Source organism: Zalophus californianus, chromosome 7, assembly GCF_009762305.2.
Source record: "Zalophus californianus isolate mZalCal1 chromosome 7, mZalCal1.pri.v2, whole genome shotgun sequence".
Lineage (NCBI taxonomy): Eukaryota > Metazoa > Chordata > Mammalia > Carnivora > Otariidae > Zalophus > Zalophus californianus.
In genome coordinates, this window is record NC_045601.1 from 107,437,895 (window position 1) to 107,464,339 (window position 26,445).

The 26,445-nt window shown below is 56.3% G+C and overlaps 1 protein-coding gene across 2 annotated transcripts in view; it reads right to left on the minus strand.

The window, feature by feature from the left end:
* Positions 1-4,928: 4,928 nt before the first annotated feature.
* TTBK1 (tau tubulin kinase 1) overlaps positions 4,929-26,445 on the minus strand; it is a 40,262-nt gene continuing 18,745 nt past the window's right edge. Inside the window, exons 14-16 of one of the 2 annotated variants that reach the window (XR_003521577.2) lie at positions 8,945-10,539; positions 5,896-8,259; positions 4,929-5,534 (exon numbers count right to left, since the gene is read on the minus strand). Coding sequence is in view for 1 of the 2 variants with exons in the window: in XM_027603034.2 (XP_027458835.1) it covers positions 7,869-8,259; positions 8,945-10,539 (1,986 nt within the window). In the remaining variant the exon portion in view is untranslated. Of the gene's footprint in view, positions 8,260-8,944; positions 10,540-26,445 lie in introns of both variants that reach the window. The other variant, XM_027603034.2, reaches the window with a different exon arrangement.

A 26,445-nucleotide genomic window follows, 5' to 3' on the forward strand; every position in this document is an offset into this window, starting at 1 on the left:
AGGATGTTATGCCACTTTGGGTTTAATGGTATATAGATGAGAAGGAATGGAGAAGATGCCACCTGGAGTTGATGAAAATGGGCTTATATCATGTGTCCCCCTGACCTATGGCCACATTCCCATGACCATGCAGTCTCCCCTCCCCCATCACCTCATCACCATGGGCACTGACATCTTCTAAGGACTTAGAAGATCATCCTGACCATCCTTCAGTCTTGGGTTGGTCTCAGCTCTTATTCTAGCCTTGACTCTTGATTAGCCAGTGGAAAAATCTCAGCAGGCCCCTGTGTCTGATGATGAGAGGCACACCCTCCACACTCCCACCCTGTCTCTCTTCTCCAGGGTAATCCCCAAGGGTCTCTTTCTACTAATAAAGCCCCCTCCAATGTCCTTGATCTTATGGCCCCCCTCTAGCCCCTGACTGAGCAACCTCGATGAAGTCACTTATTTCTCTGTGCCCCTGTCCTCAGAGCACTCTGGGCCATAGGACAGAAAAAAAGAAATCTCTTTCTTGGGAAGTAAGGAGAAGGTCAGCCAGGACCTGGGCAGGTCCTCACCCATGGAGCATCAGGTAGGCTCTGACAGCTGTGTTGGGCCTCAGGACGTGAGGATGCCTGGCAGGCCTCAGGCTTGGGGAATGAGGAGGGCACGGATTCTCTATAACCCTCTAAAGCTGTCCTCCTTGGCATAGCCTACCCCTGTCTCAGGCCTGGTGCCACTGCCTTTCACTCCTCTCTCTGCTCCTCGATTCACACCTGTAACCACCACACTGAACCACATGCAGCTCTCACACCTCCACACCTGGCCCACACTACTCCTGCCAGGAATTTCCTCTCCTCATCATCAGTCCAACTTCAGTTTGTCCTTCAAAATTCAGTCTAAGAATCATATCCATCCGAGGGCCTTCCTTGAAGCTCCCAGGCTGGGCCCAGAGTCTCTGCCTGAGTGCATGTAGCACATGCTAAGTAAAAGTTAATTTAAAACCACTTCCTTGAGGGAACAGTATGCTTTGTCTCAATTCTCTGATAAAGACCCATGTCTGGCATAGCTTCTGATACATGTGGAGCTCAGCAATGGCCTGAAGAATTAGTTGAATGAATGAATGATTGAAAGAATGCTAAATAATGAATGAATAATCCCTGGCATTCATTCTCAAAAGTAGAGCAAGAGACCATTTTTCATCTATTTGATTATTCTGGGGATTTTTCCGAGCACTAGACTTGAAGAGGTAAGCAAAGATTGGAGCCAGGATGTTAATTCTGACACTATTTGAAATAGTAAAAAGTTGGAAAGAATCTAATGAAAAATCAACTAAGGGACTAGTTAAATAAATTATGGAACATTCATGCCATGGACTACTATGTAGCCATTAAAAAGAACATGAGGGTTCATACATTACTGGTGGGAATGTAAAATGGCACAACCACTGTAGAAATGTTTGATAATTCCTCAAAATGTTAAACATAAAATTACCAAATGACCCAGCAATCTACTTCTAGGTATTTACCCGAGAGAAACGAAAACATATGTCCAAACAAACACTTGGAAAAGAATATTCATAGCAGCATTTTTCATGATAGCCAAAAGTCGATTGACTGATGAATGGATAAAATATGGTCTGTCCATAGAATGGAATATGATTCAGCCATGAAAAGGAATGAAATACTGATAAATACTACAATAGGGATGAACCTCGAAAACAATGCTAAGTGAAAGAAGGCAGTCATAAAGAGTCATATATTGTATGAAATGTATTTCATGTGTTATATGAAATGTCCAAAAGAGGCAAATCTATATAGAAACAGAAACTAGATTAGTAGCTGCCTGGGGCTGGAGGGGTTGGGGTGATATGGGAGTGAATGCTAATGGAGAAGGAGTTTCTTTTGGCGGTGATAGAAATGTTCTAAAATTGACTGTGGTGACGGTTGCACAACTCTATGAATATACTACAAACTATATTTTAAGACATATTGTTGGGCATCAAAATTATGTTTCAGAATAACAAGTATAACATGTTCTATTTCTGGGGGGAAAGGGAAGGAGGGAGGGAGAGAACTATTTTTTTTTAAGATTGTATTATTTATTTGACAGAGAGAGAGAGAGCACTCACAAGCAGGGGGAGCAGGCAGAGGGAGAGGGAGAAGCAGGCTCCCCGCTGAGCAAGGAGCCTAACGCGGGGCTCGATCCCAGGACCCTGGGATCATGACCTGAGCCGAAGGCAGACACATAACTGACTGAGCCACCCAGGCGCCCTGGGAGAGAGCTATTATTATAAACATAAAAAAGGGGCGCCTGGGTGGCTCAGTCAGTTATGCATCTGCCTTCAGCTCAGGTCATGATCTCCAGGTCCTGGGATGGAGTCCCACATCGGGCTCCCTGCTCAGCGGGGCATCTGCTTCTCCCTCTTCCTCTGCCTCTTCCCACTGCTCCTGCTTTCTCTCTCGCTCTGTATCTCTCTGTCTGAAATGAATTTTAAAAAAAATTGAACATAAAAAAGAAGTCACTGGGGAGCCTGGCTGGCTCAGTTGGTCGGTAGAGCATGTGACTCGATCTCAGGGTTGTGAGTTTGAGCCCCACGTTGGGTACAGAGATTACTTAAAAAATAAAATCTTTAAGGGGAGCCTAGGTGGCTCAGTCAGTTGGGCATCTGACTCTTGGTTTCGGCCCAGGTCATGATCTCATTGGTGGTAGGATCAAGCCCCACGTTGAGTCCCCTGTTTGGGAATCCATGCTCAGCAGGGAGTCTGCTTGAGGATTCTCTCCCTCTGCCCCTCCTCCCTCCACTTGCACGTACACTCGAGCGCGCTCTCTCTCTCTCTCTAAAATAAATAAATCTTAAAATAAAACAAAATAAAATCTTAAAAAAAAGAAGAAACCATTCACAGGAGTTACCTCTAAATGATCAGATTCATGGATGGGGGGGTTCCTGTTTTATTTTATATGCTGTTTACATTTGTCTTTATACTGTAAATATGATCTGTTTAACTTTTTTTTTTTTAGATTTTATTCATCTATTTGACAGAGAGAGAGCAAAGGCAGTGGGAGCCACAGGCAGAGGGAGAGGGAGAAGCAGGCTCCCTGATGAGCAGGGAGCCCGATGCAGGGCTCGATCCCAGGACCCAGGATCATGACGTGAGCTGAAAGCAGACGCTTAACCACTTAAAGACTGAGCCACCCACGTGCCCCTTGACCTTTTTTTTTTTAAGATTTATTTATTTACTTGAGAGAAAGAGAGAGCACATGCATGTGGGGGAGTGTAGGAGGGGTAGAGGGAGAGAGAGAGAGTCTTAAGTAGACTCCCCGTTGAGCACAGAGTCGGATTTGGGGCTTGATCTCAAGACCCTGAGATCAGGGCCCTGAGATCACCACCTGCATGGAAACCAAGAGTCAGCCGCTTAAGTGACGAAGCCACCCAGGAGCCTCTGCTCTTGACATTTTTTTTTAAGATTTTATTTATTTATTTGAGAGAGAGCAAAAGTGAGAGAGATCACAGAGGGAGAGGGAGAAGCAGACTCCCCGCCGAGCAGAGAGCCAGACCCGGGACCTGATCCCAGGATCCCAGGATCATGACTCAAGCCGAAGGCAGATGCCTAACCAACTCAGCCACCCAGGCGCCCCATGCTTTTGACATTTCTAAACAAGAAGGAAGCTGAAAGCATGTGGAAGCCCCACTGATGTCTTGTAAATTAGGACCTAGAGCCCCCTGGCAGGCATGTTGGAAGCAAGGGGATCCCAGGAGGCAAGAGCAGGAACAAGAGACGGTTACACAGCTTCTGGAACGTCTGAGCTGCACCTGCGTGGTTTTCTCAGAGGGAAAGCAGAACTTTAGACCTAGGGCCCTTTTACCTCTGATCCCAGGCACAGCCAGGAGCGTGTCCTGGGACAGAAATTGTCTAGGTATTGCCTAGGTGAAAATTTTACACCCACTGAACGTAGGGTCCAAAAGGCAAAAGGTACAGCAAGTACCCTGCAGAAAAGCCTCCCTCCCCCCAGCCCTCCTCCCTGAAGCAACCAGACACCTCTCACTCATCTAAATAGCTGCACATTGTACACGCGGCCCTCTCTTAGTCTTGGACACCAGTCCTTAAGTGTATACAAAGTGTATACACCTCCTTCACCGTAGAGCCTCACAGTACTCTGTGATGGGATCCCCGTTGTGCGGGAGGTCACTCTGTACTAATCAGCCCCAATTAGTGGACACTTAGACTGCTTCTGAACTTTTTTAAAAGAAGTCTCCACACCCAACATGGGGCCAGAACCCGCGACCCCGAGATCAATATACCAGATGAGTTTGTGCCAGTCTAACAAAACAGCTCCCATTTCCAGACATTTTGAGTGTGAGATTGTGGCTGAGGCCCTGAGGCTTTGTGGAGTTCCGTGCCGAATACTGCAGTGAGGAACTTTGGACACATGGAATTTTGCAGGTCTATACAGCCATGATAGGATACGTTTCTAGAAGTGGAGATGCTAGGTCATAGGCTACATTCATTTATAATTTCCATAGATGTTGCCAGAATAATGACCATTGTTTCTCTTTGCCTGTGAGCTGCTTAGCTTTATGATTTTCCGAACACTCACTTGTGTCTGTTAACTTCAGGGCCATGAAAATTCTTCCTTCCTCCCTCCCTCCCTCTCAGCCGGCACAAAGCTAGGGCACTCAGTCTCTGGCCCTTGGAGGGACAGCCAGGGAGCTGAGAGCATGCAGGCTTTGCCGTCAGAGACAGAGGGCAGCCCTCTTCATCTGGTGTGACCCTGTATCTGTCTTGTCCTCAGCTTCTGTTTCCATCTCTGTAGAGAAAACCTGCCTCCATGATAGTCCCTCCCAACTTGCCCACCAACCTGCACTCTTCTCCCCTGCCCGCCCCCAGGCCTAGGACCTGGGCTTTGCCCTCTTCCCCAAAGGAAGAAGAGTCCAGGCCAACACAACGAAAGGTCCACAGGCTTTTTAATGGTGTGATGGCTACTTCCCTTCCAAGACCCAATCTAATCATGACAGTGGCTTCCAGGGTGTCAGGGTGGGGGTGGGCAGGGGCAGGGTATGGGCAGAGGCCATGCAGTGACTGGGAGAAGGTGGGGGAGGGTGTTACATTCTGTTTGGCGTGTAAACATTCTTCAGTGGCTTCCCTGGGGGAGGGGGAGGGCATCTTCCTGCCCCCCACTCCATGCCCGCCAGGGCTGATCCCCGGAGCTGAGAAGACTGAGCCAGGCCCCAGTGAGGGGCTGGGAAAGGGGGAGCCCATGTACCGGGGGCACAACCCTTCTCCTGCACCCGCTTCGTGCACAGTGTGGCTTGGGAGGGGAGGCATGTTCTGGGGGTGAGCAGACCTGCATCTGAGCCAATGACACAGGCTGTGGCGATGAGGAAGTGCTAGAAGGGTGAAGTGGTGGTGGAGGTGGTGGTGTGACACTCTTTTACGGGGAAGGGGTTCAGGACCAGGAGGGCTTGGTGGAAGGGATGGGTGCTTGAGGGGGAAGAGGCTGCAGCTGGGGGTGGGGACACTGGGAGGTGTGGTTTCCTCTGCCCTGGATCCTTCCTGGGGAGAGGAGCAGAGTCAGTCCCCTGGTCCCCTCCCACACTCACCCCTTCCCCTCCTCCCCCACCTTGGTGACATTCAATGACGCAGAGGCCTGAGGTCAGATGGGAGCCCTAGGGAGGTCTGGAATCCCAAGAGCAGACAGGGTTTTGCGTCTCTGCCCAGCTCCAGTGCTGGGTGAAGCTGGGGGTGGGATAGGTCTGGGGCTCTCTCAGGCGGCCCCCTTTTCCTCCCAACACCATACCAGGGTGTTGTTGGTCCTGGGGCAGGGGTGAAGCTGGGGGCCCTACATTCACGGTTCGGTTGGTGGCAAGGAGCAGGCCCAGGACCTGGGCACCAGGGGTCATGCCCTGGTCCCCACCTGGCACGAGCTGATTGTCATTCGGAGAAGCTCTAGGTGGGAGGGAGTGGCCCCTCTTCCACCCCCTCTGCTGGACCCAGAGGGCAGTAGAGGCCTTGGGAGGGTCTCAGTTGACAAAAAGGGCTCTGTCCGGAGAGGTTTCCTGAGTGTTCTGGGAGCTTCTGCGTCAGCATGAGATGGACCTCGAAGGCCGTCCACCCTGGAGTCCTCCCCTGGGCTGGTTTGCAGAGGAGCCACCACCTTGGTGTGGAAACAGCTGCCCAAGCCTGCTGACTCTCCAAGAGGGGCTTCAGCTGGCACCACCAGACTGCTTCCAGAGCCAACTTCCTCACCGGCGTCCTTCTAAGCGATGGTGGCTGGATGCTGCCAGACCACTGGGGCATGTCGGGGCCTTTCCTCCTCTTCCCCGGTTTGCCTTGCCTTGCTCTCTGGGAACCAGAGAAGAACAGAGGGGCCAGGCCAGGGGACAAGAGGCTGAGGGTGCTGAGGATGGAGGAGGCCTGTAGGGGACCTGTCCCAGATAGAGTTGGCTGTCCCTTCCGCAGCCAGTGTGCTGCTTGGCCCAGACGGAGGCAGTTGAGGCTCATGATGAGGTGGGATGAGCCATGCAGGAGCCAGACCCAGGAGGAAGCCCCATTTCCATTCATGGAGCAGCACAGCCCTCACCCTCTGCAGGGACAGCTCAGCTGCATGGGTTGGGGTTAGTACAAGAGGGGACAGGCTGAAGGCTTAGCTGGGGGAGAAGGGGACTTGGGCCGGACCCATCACACAAGCACACAATCTGGAAGTTAGAAGGGCCTTTCTGCCTTGAGTCCAGGGGCCAGCTCTCTGTCTGCCTGTTTCTGCTCTCTCTGCCCACTGGGGGGATAATGGTCTGATCCAGCCCTCTCTCCACCCCCAGGAGGACAGAAAGGGTGACCCGACCTGAACTGAGTCCCTGAATCTCTAAACGGCCAGTGCAGAGAAGATGAAAACCAGCCATTCTCCACCTCCACTGAACTCAGGAGAGAGGGAAGTCGGCTGAAACTGCAGCAGGCAGGATTGAGGTTAGATGGCAAGAAGGAATTCCTGGTGGTGAGGGGTCCTGAGCGCTAGATCAGGAGGCCAAGGGAGGGGGTGAAACCTTTTTTAAAGCCCCCCTCCAACTTCCCATTGGGAAACACGTGCCCAGGAAGGCAGCCCACACACACAATATGGTTCCCACTGAGGACCCACCCAAATTTTGGGGGAGGAGGACTTTGCACCCTAGGGGTGCAGGAGAGCAGCCCCCCAATCATCTGCCCACTGTCTCCCACAGGGGTGTCCAGGATGGAGCTGACTTTGGGGCTGGTCAGACCTGCCCCCTCACACCTGAGTAGACCAATGGCCCCTAGGTCCCAGCTCCCTAACCCCAGCCTGGCAGCTGAGAAGAGGGCTTTTGGACCACCACAGCTCCCAGGAGATTGTGGGGTTGGCCCCTGGGGGGGTGGGGGGTAGGCTGAAGCTTCCACTTCCGGAATTTGAGGCTGCCTTTCTGAAAGGAGGAGTGGGTGGGCTTGGGCTGGGAGAAGGCCGGGAGGAGGGAAAGGCGCCGCAGGAGGTGTAAGCAGAGGTCCCTGGGGGAGCACGGAGAGTAGCAGCGGCCTGGCGGGGGGTGGGGCGCGGGGGGCGTCCCCATGAGTGGAGTCCTCGGTGAAAAAGTGGCTGAGCCTTCCCCGGGGCGGAGGGTGAGCCTGCCCCACCCGAAGGGCGGCAGGGGGAGGGCAGGGGTCACGGAGAGGGGGCGGAGGACGGGGAGGCGGGCTCTCCCCCCGCAGCGCGGCGGCCCCCTCTGGCCGGGCCCGCACGCGTCCTCGCGGGTGCAGGCGGGAAGCTGGGGCCGCGGGTGGCGCGCGTCAGGCGCGTAAGGCTGTGCTGGGAGCTGTTTCAGTGTGGCCGGCTGCGGGTGGGGGGCCGGGGTGAGGGTGGGGGGCCGCGGAAAGCCGCGCGCGTCATTATCTGGCCCCGGCCCGGCCCTCCGCGACCCCCGCCCGGCCTTTGGTTGCTGCGCGCTGAGTCTGGAGTTTCCCTCTGGGTCCTTTCTTGGGGCCCCCCGGGGAGGGGGTGCCATCAGGCTGGGCCCGCGCCTGCGGGGCGCCCCGGGGCGGGGGCCCCGCGGGCCGGGCCTGGTGCGAGGGGGAGGAGCTCTCCTTGCGGGACAGGGACTGGCTCCGGGGGGACGCGTTGGGGTGGCGCGGCGCGGCGGAGGCGGAGGAGCCTGGACTGCGCGGGGCGGGGGGCCTGGTGCCGGCTGGGGCTCTCCCGGGACCCGGACCCCGGCCAGGGGGCTGTTTGGGGCGGAGGTCAGCAGCCACGGCCGACCCTGGAGGCTTCTGCAGCTGGAGCCTGCGGGACGGAGCGGGGCGCGGGGGGGGGGGGGGGGCGGGCAGAAGGCAAGAGAAAAGAGGAGGGCAAAGAAACAAAAAAGGAGAGACATTTTCAGAATCACTGAGCCCTGGAGCCCTGCGTCTTCGGAGCTGGGTGAGGCTGTGGAGACCACGGCACAGGTGGGTAAACTAGGGCTGGTGCTCCATCCTCCGGGGCAGAACCTCTAGGGGCCACACACTCCCGGGCTGCTACCTGAGAGCCTGCTGCAGGCTTTCTTGGACCTGTTTCATCTTTAAAATTCTCATGGATTTTACATTCTACTCTATCACATACCCATGTTTACACTGGTATGAATAACGTTTTCTCCCAATGACTCTGGTCTTTATCCTTTGGCTTCAAATGCCTCCTGGCACACCAGAGGCTGTGTGTGAGCCTCACTGGCCCCCATTAACCTTTCCCAAGCTTGGCCTCCCTGGCGACCCCTCTAGACATGTGCACTGTAGCCACTCCCTTGAGCCCAGTGACAGGGGTGGAACCTGAGTCAGAAGAGGTGCTTAGTTGGGGAGGTGGTGAAGAGGAGGGGTGGCCAACGGTCCCTCCTGCATCCTCACTAGGCCCTGATCTTGGCTCCGGGGAAGCTCCAGCCGGTGAGGCCTTCTGTGGTCACCCTCTGCCCACCCTAGGGCTGGCAGCCGTTTCTCACCTGCTGGTGATGGCTGTGTCGGAGGCGGGGGCAGCGCCATGGGGTCTGCCCGTGGACTGCTGCTGGGCCGCGGCGGGCGTGGGCATGCGGATGCTGATAGGGCGGGGAATCCGGCTCCGGGTGGCGGCAGCCCGCCCGACCTTCCTGGGGGCAGCGGGCTCCGAGGCAGGCGTGTCCTCCTCGGAGCCCGTGCCCGAGAGTGTCTCTGAGGCCCGGCGCTGCTCCTCGCTGGAGGAGGACGAGGCCCCAGAGGCCAGCCGCAACAGCAGGCGGCCCTGCCTCTTCTCCATCACCAGCCTCGCCAGGTCCTGCTGTGGCCGGGCCCTCTTGCCCCACCGCTCTCTGGCTGACAGGGAGCCGGAGGGTTCCGAGCCCGTGTCCTCCTCGGACAGCAGGACAGGGATCCGGCTCCTGGGGCGGGGGCCTGCCATGGCGTGGCGGCTGGGGGAGATGGTGGCCAGTTTCTCGGGGCCTGGCTCCAGCGGGGACGCTGGGGCCGGCCCGTTGGCAAGGGCTGGGCCATTGAGCAGTGAGTCTGTGGCCACCTCCAAGGGGGTGTCCCCGGGGGGGCCAGTCGGAGCACAGCTCTCCAGCCCTGCCTGGGCGATGCCATTCTCCAGGGGCACGGAGTCCCCCTCCTCCACAGCTCTCCCATCAGAGGGCGCCTCCAGGCCCAGCTCACCCCCAGCGCCCAGCTCCTCAGGCCGGGAGGCTTGTCCACCGGAAGACATGACATTGAGGTGGGTTTTCTCTGCAATGTGCACAAAGGTCCTCTCAACTTTGGTGAAGGGTGAGGAGGTGACTGCCACTCCTCCTGCCCCTGTGGTCACTGCCCCAGCCCCTGGCCCTGTCCCGGGTCCAGGGGGCTTGGGCTCAGACTTGAGGACAGAGGACAGGGTACCCGGCTCAGACACGTCCAGCTGGCTGCCAGTGGGCTGGGGCCGCTCTTGCTGAGGAGTGAGGGCAGCCAGAGTGCCCAGGTCAGGGTCGGGGGCCAGGTCGGCAGTGACAGGCGACTTCTTCATGTCACCAGGGGAGACGAGCACCAGCGTTTTGGAGCCCTCCTCGGGCTCCAGGTCCCCGTCGGCCATGGAGGCCCGGCCCCTGGACTCCTTCTGGTCATCAGCCAGCAGCGTGGATGGGGCACCCTCCTGACTCCGGTCCGTGCTCCTTTCACTCCCGTCACTGCTAGAGCCGCTTCGAGGCCCCAGCACCTCCCCTAGAGCCACTGCCTCCTCCCCCTCCTCCCCTTCCTCCTCCTCCCCCTCCCCCTCCTCCTCCCCCTCGTCTTCCTCTTCCTCCTCCTCCTCCTCCTCCTCGTCTTCCTCCTCCTCCTCTTCCTCCTCTTCCTCCTCCTCTTCTTCTTCCTCCTCTTCCTCTTCCTCCTTCCCGTTAGTTTGAGGCTGAACCGTTGCCAGTGGGACCTGGGGGGTGGTGAGCAGCATGTGGGAGAAGCCCACCCTCCGGACCCTGTTGAGCAACCGAGCCCGTTCTCGGTAATCAGAGAGGTCTTTCTTGAAGTCCTGGTAGGGCAGGCTCAGAGGCACAGCTCGCGGGAGACCGTTGACCTCAAACGGGGGCGCCACGGAGAACACCTGCAAGGGGCACACACAGGGACTCGCTGACATCACCCGCCCTACGGGGCCCAACGGCATGGGGACTGCACCCACAAGCCGGGAGGCCCATGTGCCCAGGCGCATGCACCAGAGTGTGTGCTCTGTGAGGATGGGCACTGGGTCTGTTTTGTCCATTGCTCTATCCCCCAAGGCCTAGAAGGGTCCCTGGCACATAGTGAGTGCTCAGGAAATCTCTGAGGAAGGAGTGTGTGCACGCTCCAGTTCCCCTGAGGTTTCTCTGTCTCCTGTCTCCCATCTCCTTCCCATCTCCCTCCCTCTCCTCCCCAGAGCCAGCTCTAGTTCAGTCAATAGAAGACAATGACAGCTGCAAGGCGTCAGAGCCACCATGTAGATCAACTCTCCCTTTGACAGAGGAGGAAACCAGGCCCAAAGAGGAGCAGCAAGCATCCGGGTCAGGACACGGCTTCTCTGCAGCCAGGGAGCTGGCCACCAGGGCCATCAGAGCCTATGCAGGACCAGGTCCAAGTTCGGCTGTTCTCCACACCCCCAAATGCAGTCTGGGCGCCCCTGGAGCTCCAGCCCCCCCTTCCCTCCTGCCCCTTTCCGGCCTGTCAGTCAGGAATTGTCTAGCCCTCTCTGAGTGTGTGTTGAGTGCACACCTCATCCGGGAATCCGCAGCCAGCTTATGAAGGGCAGTTTCTGTCCACTTGATTAAGTTTTCCCCTTCTGAAGCTTTGGGCTGAGCCCTTGGCAATGTGATGGCCTGTTCTTAGCTTTCTGGACTCCTGCCACGTCTCCCCTTAACCGCCTTCCTTCCAGACTAGAAAGGCCTGAACACCCTGTCAGGACCTCAGTGCTTGCATCTTCTCCAGCTCTGCCCTAGTCAACACACACACGCACATGCACAACTCCAGGCACCCCCCAGTGCACCAGGCCTCATCAGGGCTGACACCGCTTTGTTTCAGGTCGGGATGGTGCTGACGGCGTCCAGTGCTTTGTTGGCCTATCTGAACATGCTGGACCTTGTCTTCCTAAACACAGCCCATCCAGATCAGAAGGCCCAGAGATCTGACACCTCTAACACCTGCAGGTGCCATGCAGACTTGCAGGGAGTCCTGCTGAGTATTCTTCAACATCTGCGGCTGCTGCCTCAGCTCCAGGGGCACCGCCCTATTCTGCCTGGGGCTCTCCCAGCCACTGACCTGTTTTCTCCCGCCCGCACTGCCCACTATCCTTCTTACAGCTGCTAGAGTAATCTTCCTGAAACTTAAAGCTGATCCTATCTCTCTGCTTCAAACATGCAGTAGCCTACAGTAGCCCCCACAGTCCTCGGGGGACAGTTCCAATTCTTGGTTTGGCACATGGCAATGCTGACCCGCCCCTGTGGTCTGGCTCCTCCCTTCTGCTCTGCCCTCACTTCTAGCAGAGCCCTGGGATCCCTGCCCTGGGCGCTTGCCATGCTGATGCCCCCGGCAGTTCCCTAAGTGCTTGAAGCTTCTCACACTGCTGTCTATCCCTCTGACTGGGGTCCCTGTCACTCCCTCTATTCACATGACAAATACCTGTCCTTCCTCCAGGACTGAGCTCAACCAGCCTTCCCGAAAACCTTCCTGTCCACCAGCCAAGCAGGCATCGTCACCCTCCTTCCTACTTGTTTTCCCACATCCTTCCTCTAGAGACACTTCACTGAACCACTTAAGGGCCTGGCCTTTCCTTTCCTTTCCTTTCTTTCTTTTTTTTCTTTCTTTCTTTCTAGAAGAAGTCCTGGAATGTCTATTGTCCTGGCCACCGTGGTAGAGGCTGTGAAACTGCAGATCATGTATCGAACAAGACAGATGTGGTCCTTGTTTTCACAGAGTATAGCCGTCTCTCTATTAGGAAATGAAATGGGTTTGCGATGACATGGATGGAACTAGAGAGTATTACGCTAAGCGGAATAAGTCAGAGAAAGACAATTATCATATGATCTCCCTCATATGTGGAATTTAAGAAACAAAACAGAGGATCATAGGGGAAAGGAGGGGAAAATAAAATAAGACGAAACCAGAGAGGGAGACAAACCAAACATAAGAGACTCAATCATAGGAAACAAACTGGGCGTTGCTGGAGGGGAGGGGGTGGGCGATGGGGCAATGGAGTGATGGGCATTAAGGAGGGCACGTGATGGAATGAGAACTGGGTGTTATGTAAGACTGATGAATCACTGACTTCTACCTCTGAAACCGATAATACACTATATGTTAATTAACTGAAAAAAAAAAAAAACCACTACATTTGACCAAAAAAAGGGGGGGGAATGAAATTGGGATAATGCGCACTCCACAGAGGTTGTGATCATAAATGAGGTCAGACAAGCAATGGGTCTGGCATATAGCAGTTGCTCAATAAATGTCAGCTCCCTCCCACCCTGCTTCCCGCCCCTTTGCCCTGCTCCTCTGCTTTAGAGATCACTGCTTCCCTCTCCAGCCCCAGCAATGCCTGGACGCCACACTCATGGCAGAGAGAGTGGTGAGAAAAGGAGGGGCTCTTTCAGCTGAGGTCTCTGTGCAAACAGCCCAAAGGCGGGTGGAGGGGAAGGCAGGAGTCCCCACAGCTGAGGATCTGCCCAAGGCTGCGACTTCTCTCTTCCTCAACTGCCATGATCTTTCTCATGATCAGACCATGCAGGAGGATGTGATAAGGGTGGGGGGGTGCAAGATGGGGTAGCATCAGACCCCAGACAGGACCCTTGCCCACCCTGTCTGAGCCAGGCAGAGGACTTCCTTAGAGCTTTATCTTCTTCACATCCAGGCCGGAAGTCCCCAGTAATTGTTCTCTTTTTCTACACCCTTCATTCTTCATTCATTCATTCATTCAGCAAACATTAAGCCCTGGTTCTGTGCCAGGCCGTGTGCTGGGGCCCTCTGCCATGTTTAGTTACCAACAGTAAGGCCAAAGATGACTAGGCAGAGGTGGAGGGGGTGCCGTGAGATCCTGGGTGAGTCGTGACTGTGGTGTAGGTGCTACAGACAGACACGGAGCTCTGATCATGTCTCCCTCCCTATCCAGCTCAGAACTCACCCACCCAACACCAGATGCATCCCACCCAGCACCTCTGCCTATTTTCCTGTCCCATCTCTGACACTTTGAGTATCCCTGGCAGAACTACCTTTTTCTCTGGCCAGGCCCTGGATCTCTTTAGAAAAGCCCCATCCTCCATAGGACGGACCCTCCGCTCACAGTGTCCTTGTTAGATGATCATAGCTGGAACCCTCTCAAAGCCCTCCCCTTCTGTTACGCGGGAGGGGGAATGAGAACCGAAATCAGGCAGCAGTGACAAGGTTAGATTAGGACACAGCCTGGAGAGAAGCACGCCCACTTCACAAAGCACATCGACCAAGGTGGCTCGGAACCCCAAACTCTTTCCATCACCTCATTGGCCTCCCACCTTCCCATGCAGGGAACCCGGGACCCTGTGCCCTTTAGCAGGAAAAGCCATGAACCTCAGAGTGGGGACAGCTTTGCCCTAAGTATCACTGACAAACCCACGGGCACCTGGACCTGCTGGGTTTTCCCTTTCAGAATCCCTCCACCCCTCCCCATCTGGCTCCTTGTTGGGGAGGGCAGGCCTGGGCTCAAGGTCCTCCCTCCTCGGAGAGTGGGAAGTCCTCCTTCACCCTCTCCCAGCCTCTTCTGAATGCCCGTGCCCAGCAAATATTCAGTCATTCCCCCGGGGCCATCCTGTGCTCATTCATTCAGCCAGTGATCCTTAGATGGCCTCTGCGTGCTTGGTCCAGTAGGCTTGCAAACACCACGGGAGGGGGACACCAGTGACGCCCTCCCATTCCAGCTCAGAAGGCAACAAGTGTACTGGGTGTCAGCAAGGGGAAATCAGGGCCTGGGGGAACTCACAGCTTCCTACTCCCTTCCCAGAGCAGCGACCCTTTATGATTCAAATTTGCTTATTGTGGTTCTCCAGCTTGGCTTGGCGCAGCATTATCTGGGGGTGCTTTTTACACCCACAGAGCCCTGAGTCTTACTCCCCCTGCGCCCAGATTCTGTAGGTCCAAGAGGAGGCCCAGAAATCTCTGTTTAAAAGCTCCCTGGTGATTCTGCTGGGGTTTGGCCAAAGGCGGATGCGGTAGGGGTGAATCATAGAGGAGGGGAGGCAGGCCACTGGAGCTGAGACCCTCAGAGAGAAGGAAAGCCCTAGCCCTCGCCTTGCCTCCGCTGAGCCCAGACCCAAAGGCTGTGGCCTCACCAACTTCAGAGCCCAGCCAAGTCCATGTTTACTCCAGTCAGCAGGGAAAGTGGAGGGAGGTGGATGGACCAGCCTCTGATCTTTCCCAGCCACCCCAACCCGGCTCTCCTCAGCCTTGACTTGTCTGACACCAGTGACACCAGACACCAGGGGCGGGTTAGTCTGCATAGCCCCATTCCCCAGACAGAGTACAGAGAGCGACTCTCCTGCTTGGACCCTGGCCAAGCCCAGACACTGCACACTGCACTTAGGCCCACAGTCCCAAGGTCAAAGAAGGGGGGCTGCTGAGTGACCAAAGCTGGAGGATGGGCCCTGATCCCTTCCCCCTCCCCAGCAAGCCTCTCACAGCAGTGCGCCCCTTCCTGCTCCCTCAGCAGCCACCCCGAGCACCCTTCCCATCTCTCCTCCTCCCCAGGGGAGCCCCCAATTGCCATCATTGCCCCACAGGAAAACAGGAGAAGTCAGCAGTGCAGCCCCCTCTGCCCACCACCACCTCTCCCAGATTTCTCACCTGTCTGTCTGTCTGGGTCTGCACTCTCAAACCACATCTGCCAAGCCAGGAGCCCTCCCTCTGCTCCTCCACCCCACACCCAGGAGTGCCACCCACTCTGGCACACTGGCCATTGACAGTCATCTGGGTGGAAGGACTAAGATGACCAGAGAAGGCGGCTGTTGCGGCCCTAGGTCTTTACAGATCTTCGCACACCTGACTCCCAGATCTCAGTGTCCCCAACCCATCCTCACCTGCCCTGGGCAAGGAGCTGACAGCATGGGAACATTCTAAATGCTCCAGGGGTCAAGAAATGCAGCTGTAGCTTGCCCTTCTTCTGCCCCCACACTTACTTTAGGCCCCAAGGAGTAAAGTGTGGCCTGGGGACAGCACCCCCCCCACCCCCAGGCTCTGCACAATCCGCTCTCTGGCTGATCCCCAGACCATTCTCCCCCAGGCCAGAGCTATCTCAGATCCCCCATCAGAACAGAGGGGCAGGGAAAGGCTCGCAGGGTCCCTTCACAGGGCCTCTTTCCCACCACGCGCACTTGTACACACACACACACACACACACACACACACACACACACACACGGCTTCAATAGAGATCCACAGAGAACAGATCTAGGTGCCCACCACCCTACTTCCCATCCCTCCTCCAGCAAGTTGGCAATTTGGAGTCGGGACCCCACACACAAGGGTCCCCGCCCTCCGCCCATCGAGTGGTGGGTTAGGAAGAAGGATGAAAAGAAAGCAGGCGAGGCGCTGGTTCCTGGAAGGCGTCTTTAATCAGGATTTGGTAGTACACAAGCTCTCCGGATTGTCTGCATTAACATACAGGGACTTAAAAAGGCACAAGATCCCTCGCACAGCGACGCGTGACGGCGGGGCGCCCCCACCCCCGCCCGTGCGCGGCCGTGTGCGCGTGGGTGCGTGTCCGTGTCCCACCCCCGTGGCGGCGCCGCGCGTGTGCGTGTCGGTTTCAAGTGTTGGATTTGTACAGTACTCGCAGTCTAGGGGCGGGGGCTCAGTGCATGCTTTCCCACCCGGGCCCAGGGCCCCCTGACGCCGCTATGTACACTGAGGACGCACCCCGGAGAGAGAGAGGAAGAAAAAAAAAAGCGTCCCGTGTGTGTGTGTGTGTGTGTGTGTGTGGTTTTGAGTTTTTCGTGCATGCTTACGCTGGCCGGGGTCGGGGGATAGTGCAAGCTTATAATACAGTATTATTGCAGTACAAAAAGGGGAGGGGTATGATGGGGGGAAGTTTAGGAATAAACTGGCTGGAATTCGGGACTTCCGGAAGGGTCCTCTCCCCAACCCCCTTCCCATTCCTCGCTCCCCTCCCCACCACGATTAGGAAGCGTCTCCCCACGCTGGGAGGGGATCGTCGGGTCCCTGGAAGGAAGGGGCTCAGCTGAGCCCCGGCTGAGCTTCCCCCCCACCAGTCCCACCTCTCAGGGGGCAGGGGCCAGCCCTCTCCTTGCTAATACTGTCAAACATTAGGGCCCCCAACCCCGCCTGCTCCCCCACGGAAGCCCCTCCAATGAGGGGGGGAGGGGTCGACGGAGCAAGTGCAAAGGAAGCAGATGTTGGTCCCTGAGTTTTATTTTTGGGGGTTGGGGAGGGAGAAGAGCTAGAAGTGGGGGCGTGTTTGGGGACCCCCAGGGCCCTCAGTCGTGGAGTGGGGTGGGGCAGGAGACACGGACGTAGAGGCAAGGGCAAAAAGGGGGTGTTGGGTCGCTCTGAGAGACCTAGCTAGGCTCAAAGCTTGGCTCCCCCTCAACTCTGGGCTCTTTGGCATCCAATTGCAAGGCCAATTATGGGGGCGGGGGGAGGCTGTGGACGGTGAGGTAACACGGATGGGGGTGGGGTGACGGGGGCCCTTCGAGCCGGGAGAACCCGCCAGCTCCCTTCCCAGCCCCTTGTCTGCACCCCGGCCCAGGAAGGACTGAGGGGCGAGCCCCAGGCCGCGAGCCCGAGGAGGGGAAAGCAAACACAAAGTTGGCGCGAGGGCGGGGCGGCAGGGGGGCTAACCCAGGAGCGGGGTGGGAGGGGAACACTTTAGCAGCAGGCAGCTCGGCGGGGGCGCGCGCGGAGGCGGGGCGGGGGGCGGGGCTCGGAGGCCGGCCGGTACCCTGGTCGCGCGCGTAGCAGCGAGTTAAAAGGACGGACCGTACATTCGTGGCGCGCGGGCCGCGGGGGCAGGCGTGTGGGGGCGGGTCCCGGGGGCGGGAACGGAGTGGAAATGGTGGTTGGGGTCCTGTTACAGGAGAGTTAGAAACCTGCGAGAGGTGCCCGGAAACGCGATCTTTGTGCTCTCCCAGCTGGGGGGCTGCTAGTTTGCTGTCCGGAGAGTGGATGAAACGTGCGCGCAGCTATGGACTGTGTGTGTGCGTGTGCGTGAGGGCCAATTAGTCGTGGCAAGGTGAACCCCTCCCCCGCACCCGCAAAGCCTGTGCAAGTAGAAGGGAGGGTAAGTGGTGGGACTGACGGCGGAGCCAAGCACTAGGAGAGGTCCAGGAAGGTTCCCATAGGCCTTTGGGCTTCGTTGCCCCTCCTCCCCCACTGCTTCTCAACTCTTTACTTGGGGAAGGGGCCCATTCCGGCTCCGGGGCACCCTGAGCTGGGAAGCCGACTGGGTGGTATGGAGAACCGCTGGGGATATTTGAGGAATGTGGTCCTCAGGCTGGGAGCCTCTCCCTTAGGGAGAAGGATGCTTTAAAAATTTCAGAGGCTGACCCACTAGTCCCAGGGGACACTTCTCTCCCTAATGGGAATAATGCAAACTTTGGGGACATGCCCCCCAACTTAAGGAGAGTGATTTGCCACACTCCTTGTTACCAAGGACTGCCTATGGGGTGGGCTGATTCCTGCCCTTTGGGTTGGAATCTCAGTGGAGTTTGGGGTAGGGTGGGGTGATGTTCAGGCCCTCCTTAGGGGTCTATATGCTTCCATCCTCAGGTACCAAAGCAACCCAAAGACAGCAGAGGATATTCCATCCTCCCACCGCCAGGGGTCCCTACACACTCTTCAGCATGGTCTCCCCTGGCCACTCAATATAGACACATTTGCCACAGCTTCTCTGGCGTCCAGTGGCCCAAGCTCCCCCCACCACTGCCTGGACAGACAGCACCACCCCTCCCCAGAAAAAGGGACCTAGGCAGGGCAGAGGAGAGAAAAGGAGGGTCCTGGGACCCTCTACAGAGAGGAGGAACCCTACCTTTTCCTGGGATTGAAGGGGTCTGGCCCACCCCTCTTGGCTGGGGAAGCAAGGGTTAATGTACCAACATGGCTCAAAGGTGCCATCATTCCCCCACGTGCTGGGCAAGGCTGTGCCCATTTTCCCCAAAACTGGAAACGCAGAGGGAGATTGATGGGTTCAGGATGCTAGTGGTTGGGATGAGTGTTGAGTGGTTATTGCTGTGACCCAAGCTGCCTTGAGTGCGTGGGGGTGTCTATTGATTACTGAGAATTCACTAGAGCATTTTTTACAGACCCAGGGTCCTGTGCTGTCAGAGAAAATACCGGTCCTGCCAGGAGGACCCCACTCACCACAAACAAGTCCACCGGCCCGCACACACATTCAGGAACACAAACCATGAGGTCACCGACACGTACACAAAGCACACACCACACATCCCCACTGGCCGTGAGCTGCTGCCTCTAAGAAGCCCACCTGATTTGAGTTCCCAGGAAGAACACCATCCCCCTTGAAGTGCTGCAGCCTTGGATGGGAGAAGGGGGTGGGGATTCCTTAGGCTCACAGAGGTTGCAAACTGAGTTCAGAGTCTCTACTCTTAAGCCAGTTTTGTTTGGCTCAGAGTGATATTTCTTTAAAAAGTTGTTTTTTAAAATTTGATGCCAATAATTAAAAATTGTGAGATTTCACATAAAAATTGGAAGATAGTGGCCACAGTTGGCTGAGCTGAGGATGGGGGGAGTGCGTCTCCCATTGACCACAGTCCCCAAACCAGGCCACTCTTTAACATGGCTTGGTCCCTGCTGTGGTGTGAGTTGGTGACACTGGGCTCAAGTCCCCATGGCCAGTGCTCACCCATGCCAGTACCTGCCCTATCTGTGAGCGCGAAGCCCAGGACCACCCCACCCCCCACCACCAATACCTTGAGTTCATGGTTCTGAGCACCTGCCTTCTCACTGTAGCTCTTCCTCCACCCACTGAATCTCCAGAGCTGTTCTGGGGTGCTTGGGATGGAGAGGGTGGGGTCTCTGGAGAGATAGGGTGGGCCACTTCAACCAACCCTGGTACTCTGGAGTGACCCCCCCACCCCCCACCATCCCACACCGAGGTGGAAATGGAGAAGGAAGGAGAGTCTGGTTCCGAGACAACTCCTTCCTTTCGGATAGAGTGAGGAGGGGCCAAGCAGAAAGGACAGGAAATAGATCACTACACAGACTAAAAGGCTCTAAAACTCCTATCAAACAAGACTTCAGTTATTCGGCATTGGCAGGTGTTTTTATGTTTTTGTAAATGAAATATTCTGATTAATCCATTAAATGCAGATAATACTGGAATCGACCTCATAGGCTATTATGAGGGTTAAATGAGTTAATTTTGTAAAGTGCTCAGATCACTGCCTGGCACATAATTAGCACTGTGTGCCAGTGACCGTTTAATAAAATAATAAATTAATAATTGGAAGCCACCACTATATGCAGGGCATGACTATAAAGTACAAAAACACCATTTTCAAAGTACAACAAAGAGTGCTGCGTCTATCATTTCTTGAAACATTCTGACCTCCCCTTTGGGAAACCCTTCGGGGAAAGAGCCTGACAACACTGCAGACTCACAACTTCCTTACCCAACCTGGGACCTAGAGACAAGGAACTTACTCCAAACCATGCACAGCTCTGCCGAGCTGCACGTGAACTTGACCCAACACACATGGCTTCAAATGGCCTTCGCTATTTCCAGAAATCGGGGCCACCCTCAAAAGATAATCATGTTACCAAGATCCCCTCCTGTTGGCTCAGAGCTTTATGGCTTATAAGATGCTCTCCCGCCACCACAGAGGGTATGCAAAAGGATGTCCCTCAAAGGACAAAATATCTGAATCATGATCTTAATTTAAAGGACACACCCTCTCCCACAGGTATCAGTTTTGGGGTGTGTGTGTTTGTGTCTGTATCTCTGTGAAAATTCACCCAGTTTTGGAATGCTTAACAGGATTCCCCACCTCCAAAGGCTTTGGAAATAGAAATAGTATTTAATGCTAAAACAAGGCTGAAGCTAGTGCCATCATCTTTGATAAGTCACAAGGCACTTTGGGATCTTAGAGTACCTCAGGGCTCTGGTCACTGAGTGGGAGCCGTGCTCAGGTAGTGGAACCCTCCGAAAGGGAATGCCGGATAACCAAGTACTTGGTTTCATCTAACCCCAGATAGCATGGGTCCTGCCCCCACCCCATGGCTGCTGACTTTTGGAGCTGCTGGTGGACAGACTCCCCTTCACTTCATCCCCTGCCACTCGCTGGGGAGGATGGGAAGAGGGCCAGAGGGGAGGGGGGAGACAAGGGGGCAGTGCCAGAATTCGGTAGGCTCGGGAGTGGGGCTACTGTTCTTCCCACCCCCTAACCTTTGTGCTTTGTGTTTTCTGTCCTTTCTTTTCAAAGTGTCTACCCTGACCCCTCCTCTACCCTCTGCCAGAGCAGGATGCAGAGCCACCCAGAACAGACTGGAGGCAACAGAGGCTTGACCTAGGGGAGGCTCAAAAGTGAGCAGCTAGGATGAGGTGGGGGTGGGGCACAAGTACTAGGGCACAAATCTGGCTTTCATTCCTAGATGAGGAAGGTGCTCTTGGCCCAGACATCCTCCAAAAAGTACAGATTTTGAAGAAAAGAATGTAGTGAGTGTGGGCATAGCTCATGTGAGTGAGCTATACACAGTGCCAGCCATCCATGAGGACATTTCAGCCGAATAGCACTGCCCACCCACTTATGACCTCCCCAAGCTGAGGCAAGGACCCTGAGGCCTCTACTCCAACCAGAGAAAGCTGGGGAGTTGAAGGGAGTTGAGTTGGTAAGGAAGAAGAGTCAAAGGGAAAAGGCAGTAGAGAGAGGAGCCAAGATGAGAGTAGGTACATAGGAAACTACCAAGGACTGCACAAATATTTTTCTGACTCCCTGACACACACAAGTACGCCCTCACATACACCCACACACATAGGACTGCAACACTGCAAATTCAGTGGTGTCATTCACACTGGGGTCAATGTAAATTGTCCTCCCCGGAATTGTGCAGTGCACAGCCTGAGCATCTATCCATGGCAGCCCTGCCACATGCACAAATGCTCATATATAAGCACACTCATACTCACAAGCGTACATGCATGCACACAAGCATATACGCAGATACGGTCCCACTGCAATAAATATTTTGCAAGCCTTCAGGCCTCATCCCTTCTTTCCCTTTCTGTAGAGGCACTACCCTTCCTGGCACCCTCTTCACTACTACTCCATTGCCCAGGGAAACAGAGGTGCTGGCTGACAGGGGCAGGAATGAGGAAAGGGAACCTTGGAGGTCCCTGCAGTGACAGGCTGGGGGCTGAGAAATGAGCAGAAAGGACATTGCGATCTGGCATCCTGACCCCTCACCCATCTCTATATCGCTGGCTGATCTGCCTACCCTGTTCTCTGTCTTCACCATGGCCCCTGGGGGCCAACTGGCTTGGCTGAGCACCTACAGGAAGGAGTCACCCTCTAAGGGGGCCCTGGTGGGGCTGCTGCTGTCTGGGATTTGTCCTGAGCTCACAGGTTCTACCTCATCCTTAATAACCTACTCTCTCTGCTACAGCTTCTAGACTGGGTCCCCTCACCCCTAGGCTCCAGCTTCCTCTGCGGGGCAAATGCCAGGCACCCGTTCATCCATCCTCAGCTCCTAAGGAGCTGGGCCAGGCCACCAAACCCAGCAGCGGGTGATGGCATATATGCCTTGGGTGAAGGGCAGCCTAGTAGACTGAGCTCCAGGCCTCCTGGGTCAGATGTGGGAGGCAGGAGCTCTGTCCTCTGTGACAGTGGCATGCGGTAGGCTCACTGGGTCACAGGACTGCTCCCTCCCCTCCCCCCACATCACTGAGTATGGAGGCACTCCCTACCAAACCCCAGACCCGGCTGACCAGGCCTACATCTCGTACACAGGGGCACATGCCTCGCCCCACGCAGATAGACAGACATACCCCAGGAGGGTCTCCGTCTTCTGCCACCCATCCTCAGGGGTGAACCAGGCCCCACCATGCCAAGAAATCACAGATTAAACAGAATCAACTCCATGCCAGACTGACTCTGACCCAGCATGCCTTATCTCCCTGATGCCTTGCTTTCCACTGGACTCTGGACCCATGGGTGGCTCCAGCCGGGAGTCCCTGTCCTGTCCCTGAAGCGGCACTGACAGCCCCACCCACCCCCCTGCACCATTTGGCTGGCACCAAGCAAAGGGAGACGTGGGGGTGGGGTGGGCATTACAGTACCTTGGGCCAACGTTATAGGGGCTGTATTGCATGGTGGGGTGGGATGGGGTGTGTGAGTGTGTGATTATTGCGTCCTGGGAAGGAAACATGGTCTCTGCCTGCTCCCCACCCCCCCCACCTGCCCCCTCCAGGAGGGGGGGGAGCCCAGCCTAGGTCTTGTGGGTGAAGCGGGCCCACACCTGCTGCAGCTGGGACCGCGAGATGCGGAGCACCGAGGGCACGAGTCTGTGGTTGCCGGCGGCGAGGGGCGCGTGGCGCCGGTGGGGCGCCCGCACGGGGCTGCTCTCCGCCGAGCGGCTGCGCTGAATGAGGGAACCGGAGGAGCCGCCGCCGCCAGGGTGAGGGTAATGCTCGGTCTCCAGCGTGGAGGAGGAGAACACGGAGGACGCCAGTCGTCGCAGAGGGCTGTACCGCGGGAGGGAGTGCCCCGAGAGTCTGTCCTCCTCCAACTGAAAGAGACCAAGAGAGTGGAGGGAAAAGAGGCGTCAGGCACAGACTCGACAGCTCCGTGTCGGGGGCCACCCACCGCTCACAGCCCCTGCGGCACTGGCGTCCCGGGCGGGGGGGGGGGGGGGTTAGGGTCGGGCACGTGGAGGGGTGCACGCCGCCCCATCCGGCCTCAGAACCCGGACTCCGGCCGCCAGTTCCCTTCCCAGTCCTCCTCCTGTCTGGCACTCCTCACACCATGGTCTCCTTGCGGAGACCTTGGTCGCTCACCTCCCCTGGGCAGCCTTCCAGCCTGAGCCCTTCCCAGCTCAGAGTTCCCTCTGGGCTGAGGAATCCTCCCCGGCAGGAAGGCCCTTCTGCAACTGCTACCTGCCATCTGCCTCCCCAGCTGTTCTCCCGACTCCTGGGGGGGGGGGAGGGGCAGGAGAACATTCCCTGCACACCCTCTGCCCCCATCACGGGGGGGGGGGGTGGGGGGCAAGGGCTGCACAGAAGGGTAGGACTCTGGAGTCCAGCTACTCATATTTGCGTCCCAACTCCACCGCTTACTACCCGGGTGACCTCAAGCAAGTCACTTCTCATGCCTCAGCTTCCTCACCTGTAAAATGGGGGCAGCAGCGTTTCCCAGCTCATAGGGTTGTTATAAGGATTAGATGTTATGATGGGCACAACACTTAGGACTGCCGTGGAGTAAATGCTCTGTCATGTGAGCTGTCTGATTATCGTTTAAGTCACTCCTGAGAGTGAGGGGACGAATAGAGGAGTGGGAGGGGGGAGGGGCAAACTGAAACCATTTCTCCAAAGTGACTTTTTCCTTGTCCTCTCCCAGCCCAGCCACAAGGCAGCCGCTGGGAGGGCCTCGGCCGCATCACAGACATCAGGAAGAATCCTGTCTGTGCCCTCCTGCCCTCATACCCTCAGAGAGAAAAGGGAAAGTGGGCCTGTGCGTTCCAGGTCTGTGGGGATGGAAATGGTGGCCTGGGTGTCACCAGACCTTTCCTACCCTGACCCCTAGCTCTTCCTGTGCCTGAAGCCAGTTTAAATAACTTTTGGTGGGGCCTGAGGATGGGCTGGGCCAGCTGCCAGAGAGCTGAAGAGGAGGGGGCCCAGGACACTCAGCTCCAGTGTCCCCTTGTAGATGTCAAATGGGGGCAGAGGGAGCCAACGTGGAACCTCCAGCAAAGAGGGGAGGAGAGAGAAGATTCTATAGGATTGTCTTTGCCCCCACCCTGCTTTCCCTTCCCCTTCTCTTTGGCCAGGTCTAGAATCCTTCCGAGGTAGTCCCAGCTGCACTGAGGAACAGGGGTCTGAGACCCTCTGTCCAAGAAACAGGCGTACCAACAGCCGCCCACAGCTCCTCCCACAGCACATGTGCGTGGCTTGAGTTTTAACACCCCAGCCAGAGTTTGGTCAGCTTCCGGGGGGACTTAATCCCAGCATGCTCCTGCCCCTTCACTTGCCTCCCACGCCCAGCTGAACTACCACCTTTGCGAGACCACCCAGCTTCCCAGGCAGGCTCCCTATTTCTAGCAAAGATCTACCTTACGGCCCTTGACGATAAACATCCATGTCCACACCTTGGCAACCCCACCCCACCTCTATGAGCTCCGAAAGGGCAGGACTGCGAAGCCTTGTTCATCTTTGTCCCCCTGCCCCCAGCACACTGCCCGACACGTGGCAGAGAAACGTTCTAGTGGCTGCCAAGCAAATGTCCACGTACTCAGAGAATGCTGACCTGCTGTGTTATCAGCCAGAGACAACCGGCAAAGGACGGCAAACATCCTTCCCCTAAATCACACCTTCTGTCTGCTGCCTTCCCCTCTGCCTTAGCTCTCCAGCCACTTCTAATTTGCACCTTCAGTTCCTTGGGGAAGAAAGTGAGGTATGTGTAAAGAAAAAGTTTAAAGTATCATGGCATTCACACCAAAGAACAATAGATGCTCTAAAATTGTGCCTTGTTCCACATTATCCTTGTTCCTGCTCCCCATGGGGGTGGGGGGCAGATGACAGCGTTTCAAGGGCTCATATCTTTAAGGATCACGGTTATGAGGAAGTTCACACATCAGACGCTGAGCAGAGCAAGCGAGATCTAGGAGGGGATTCCCTGTAGAAAGGTGGCAGGGTGGGGAGTCCGAAAACGGTGAGGCCAGGCAGTGGCCAGGTTTGGGAGCCCCCACATCAGCTGAGATCAGCACTCCCTCCAGACCAAAGAAAGAAGGAACAAATGCGCCAGTCCCTTTCTCCATCTTCCTCTGCCCTTGACAAGGAAGGTCGCTGCTTCATCTGTACTGTGCTGTACCGAAATGCTCGATATTGTCACTCCCCGTGTGCTCACACTCACATACACACATACAGGCCGCCGTGCACACTGCTGTGCCCAAGGCACACCTGCTGACATGGCCCAGCCAGGGGCGCACACACGTGCGCATGCAACCCCCCCACGCACTGGGGCTCCCTCTGGCCTGTGTTTGCTCCTCTCCTAAACACACAGGCCTCAGGCAGCGCTCACCCAGCTCTACCTCTGGCCCACTGGCGACCCTGGGCTAAAGGCTTAGCTCCTCCCAGCCTCGGTTTCCTTACCTTTTAAGGGGGGGTGGTTGCCTTATTCACGTTACTGTTGTAAGGAAGACACACGTGACGTGTGGAGGTGCTGAGAGAGTGCAGCTCTGGTTGCTATCCCTGGAATTACGGCTCTGATCCTTCTCAGCCCTCCAGCTTTGTCATCCCCATCCCCGCCTCCAGGGTTCTCTGCGCTCCCACAGAGGGTCTGCACGCTGCGTAGACACACCACTGTGTGCACACACCCACACCCGTGTGCCCTCCTGAGCTACGCGGACACAGAAACACACGCACACAGCTGAAGAAGGCTAACCAACTTCGCTGCTATGTGCTCTGGGGAAACCAAGGCCCACCAACACCAAACACGCCCTCCAGACACAGGCAACTCACCGCCTGCCCACAGCACGAGCAGGACCTGAGCCCAAGACTGAGACTGTACAAGAGGCCCGTGCCCACTTCTCTGACTCTCTCTCCTTCCCCCCTTGGCTGCAAGTCCCCCCTGTAAGGACGCTTCCCAGGACCCGGGAGGAATCTGAAGGTGAGGAAAACCTCCCAGATAGCTCAGCTCCGTTTCTGAGACCCAACTGGCCTGCAGTCATCAGCAGGGGACCAGCAGATGGCCCAGGTCCGGAGCCTCGGCCGCCTGACTTGGATTCTGGGCTGTCTCTCTACCCTACACCACCTCTGTCAGTCTCCCCTCCT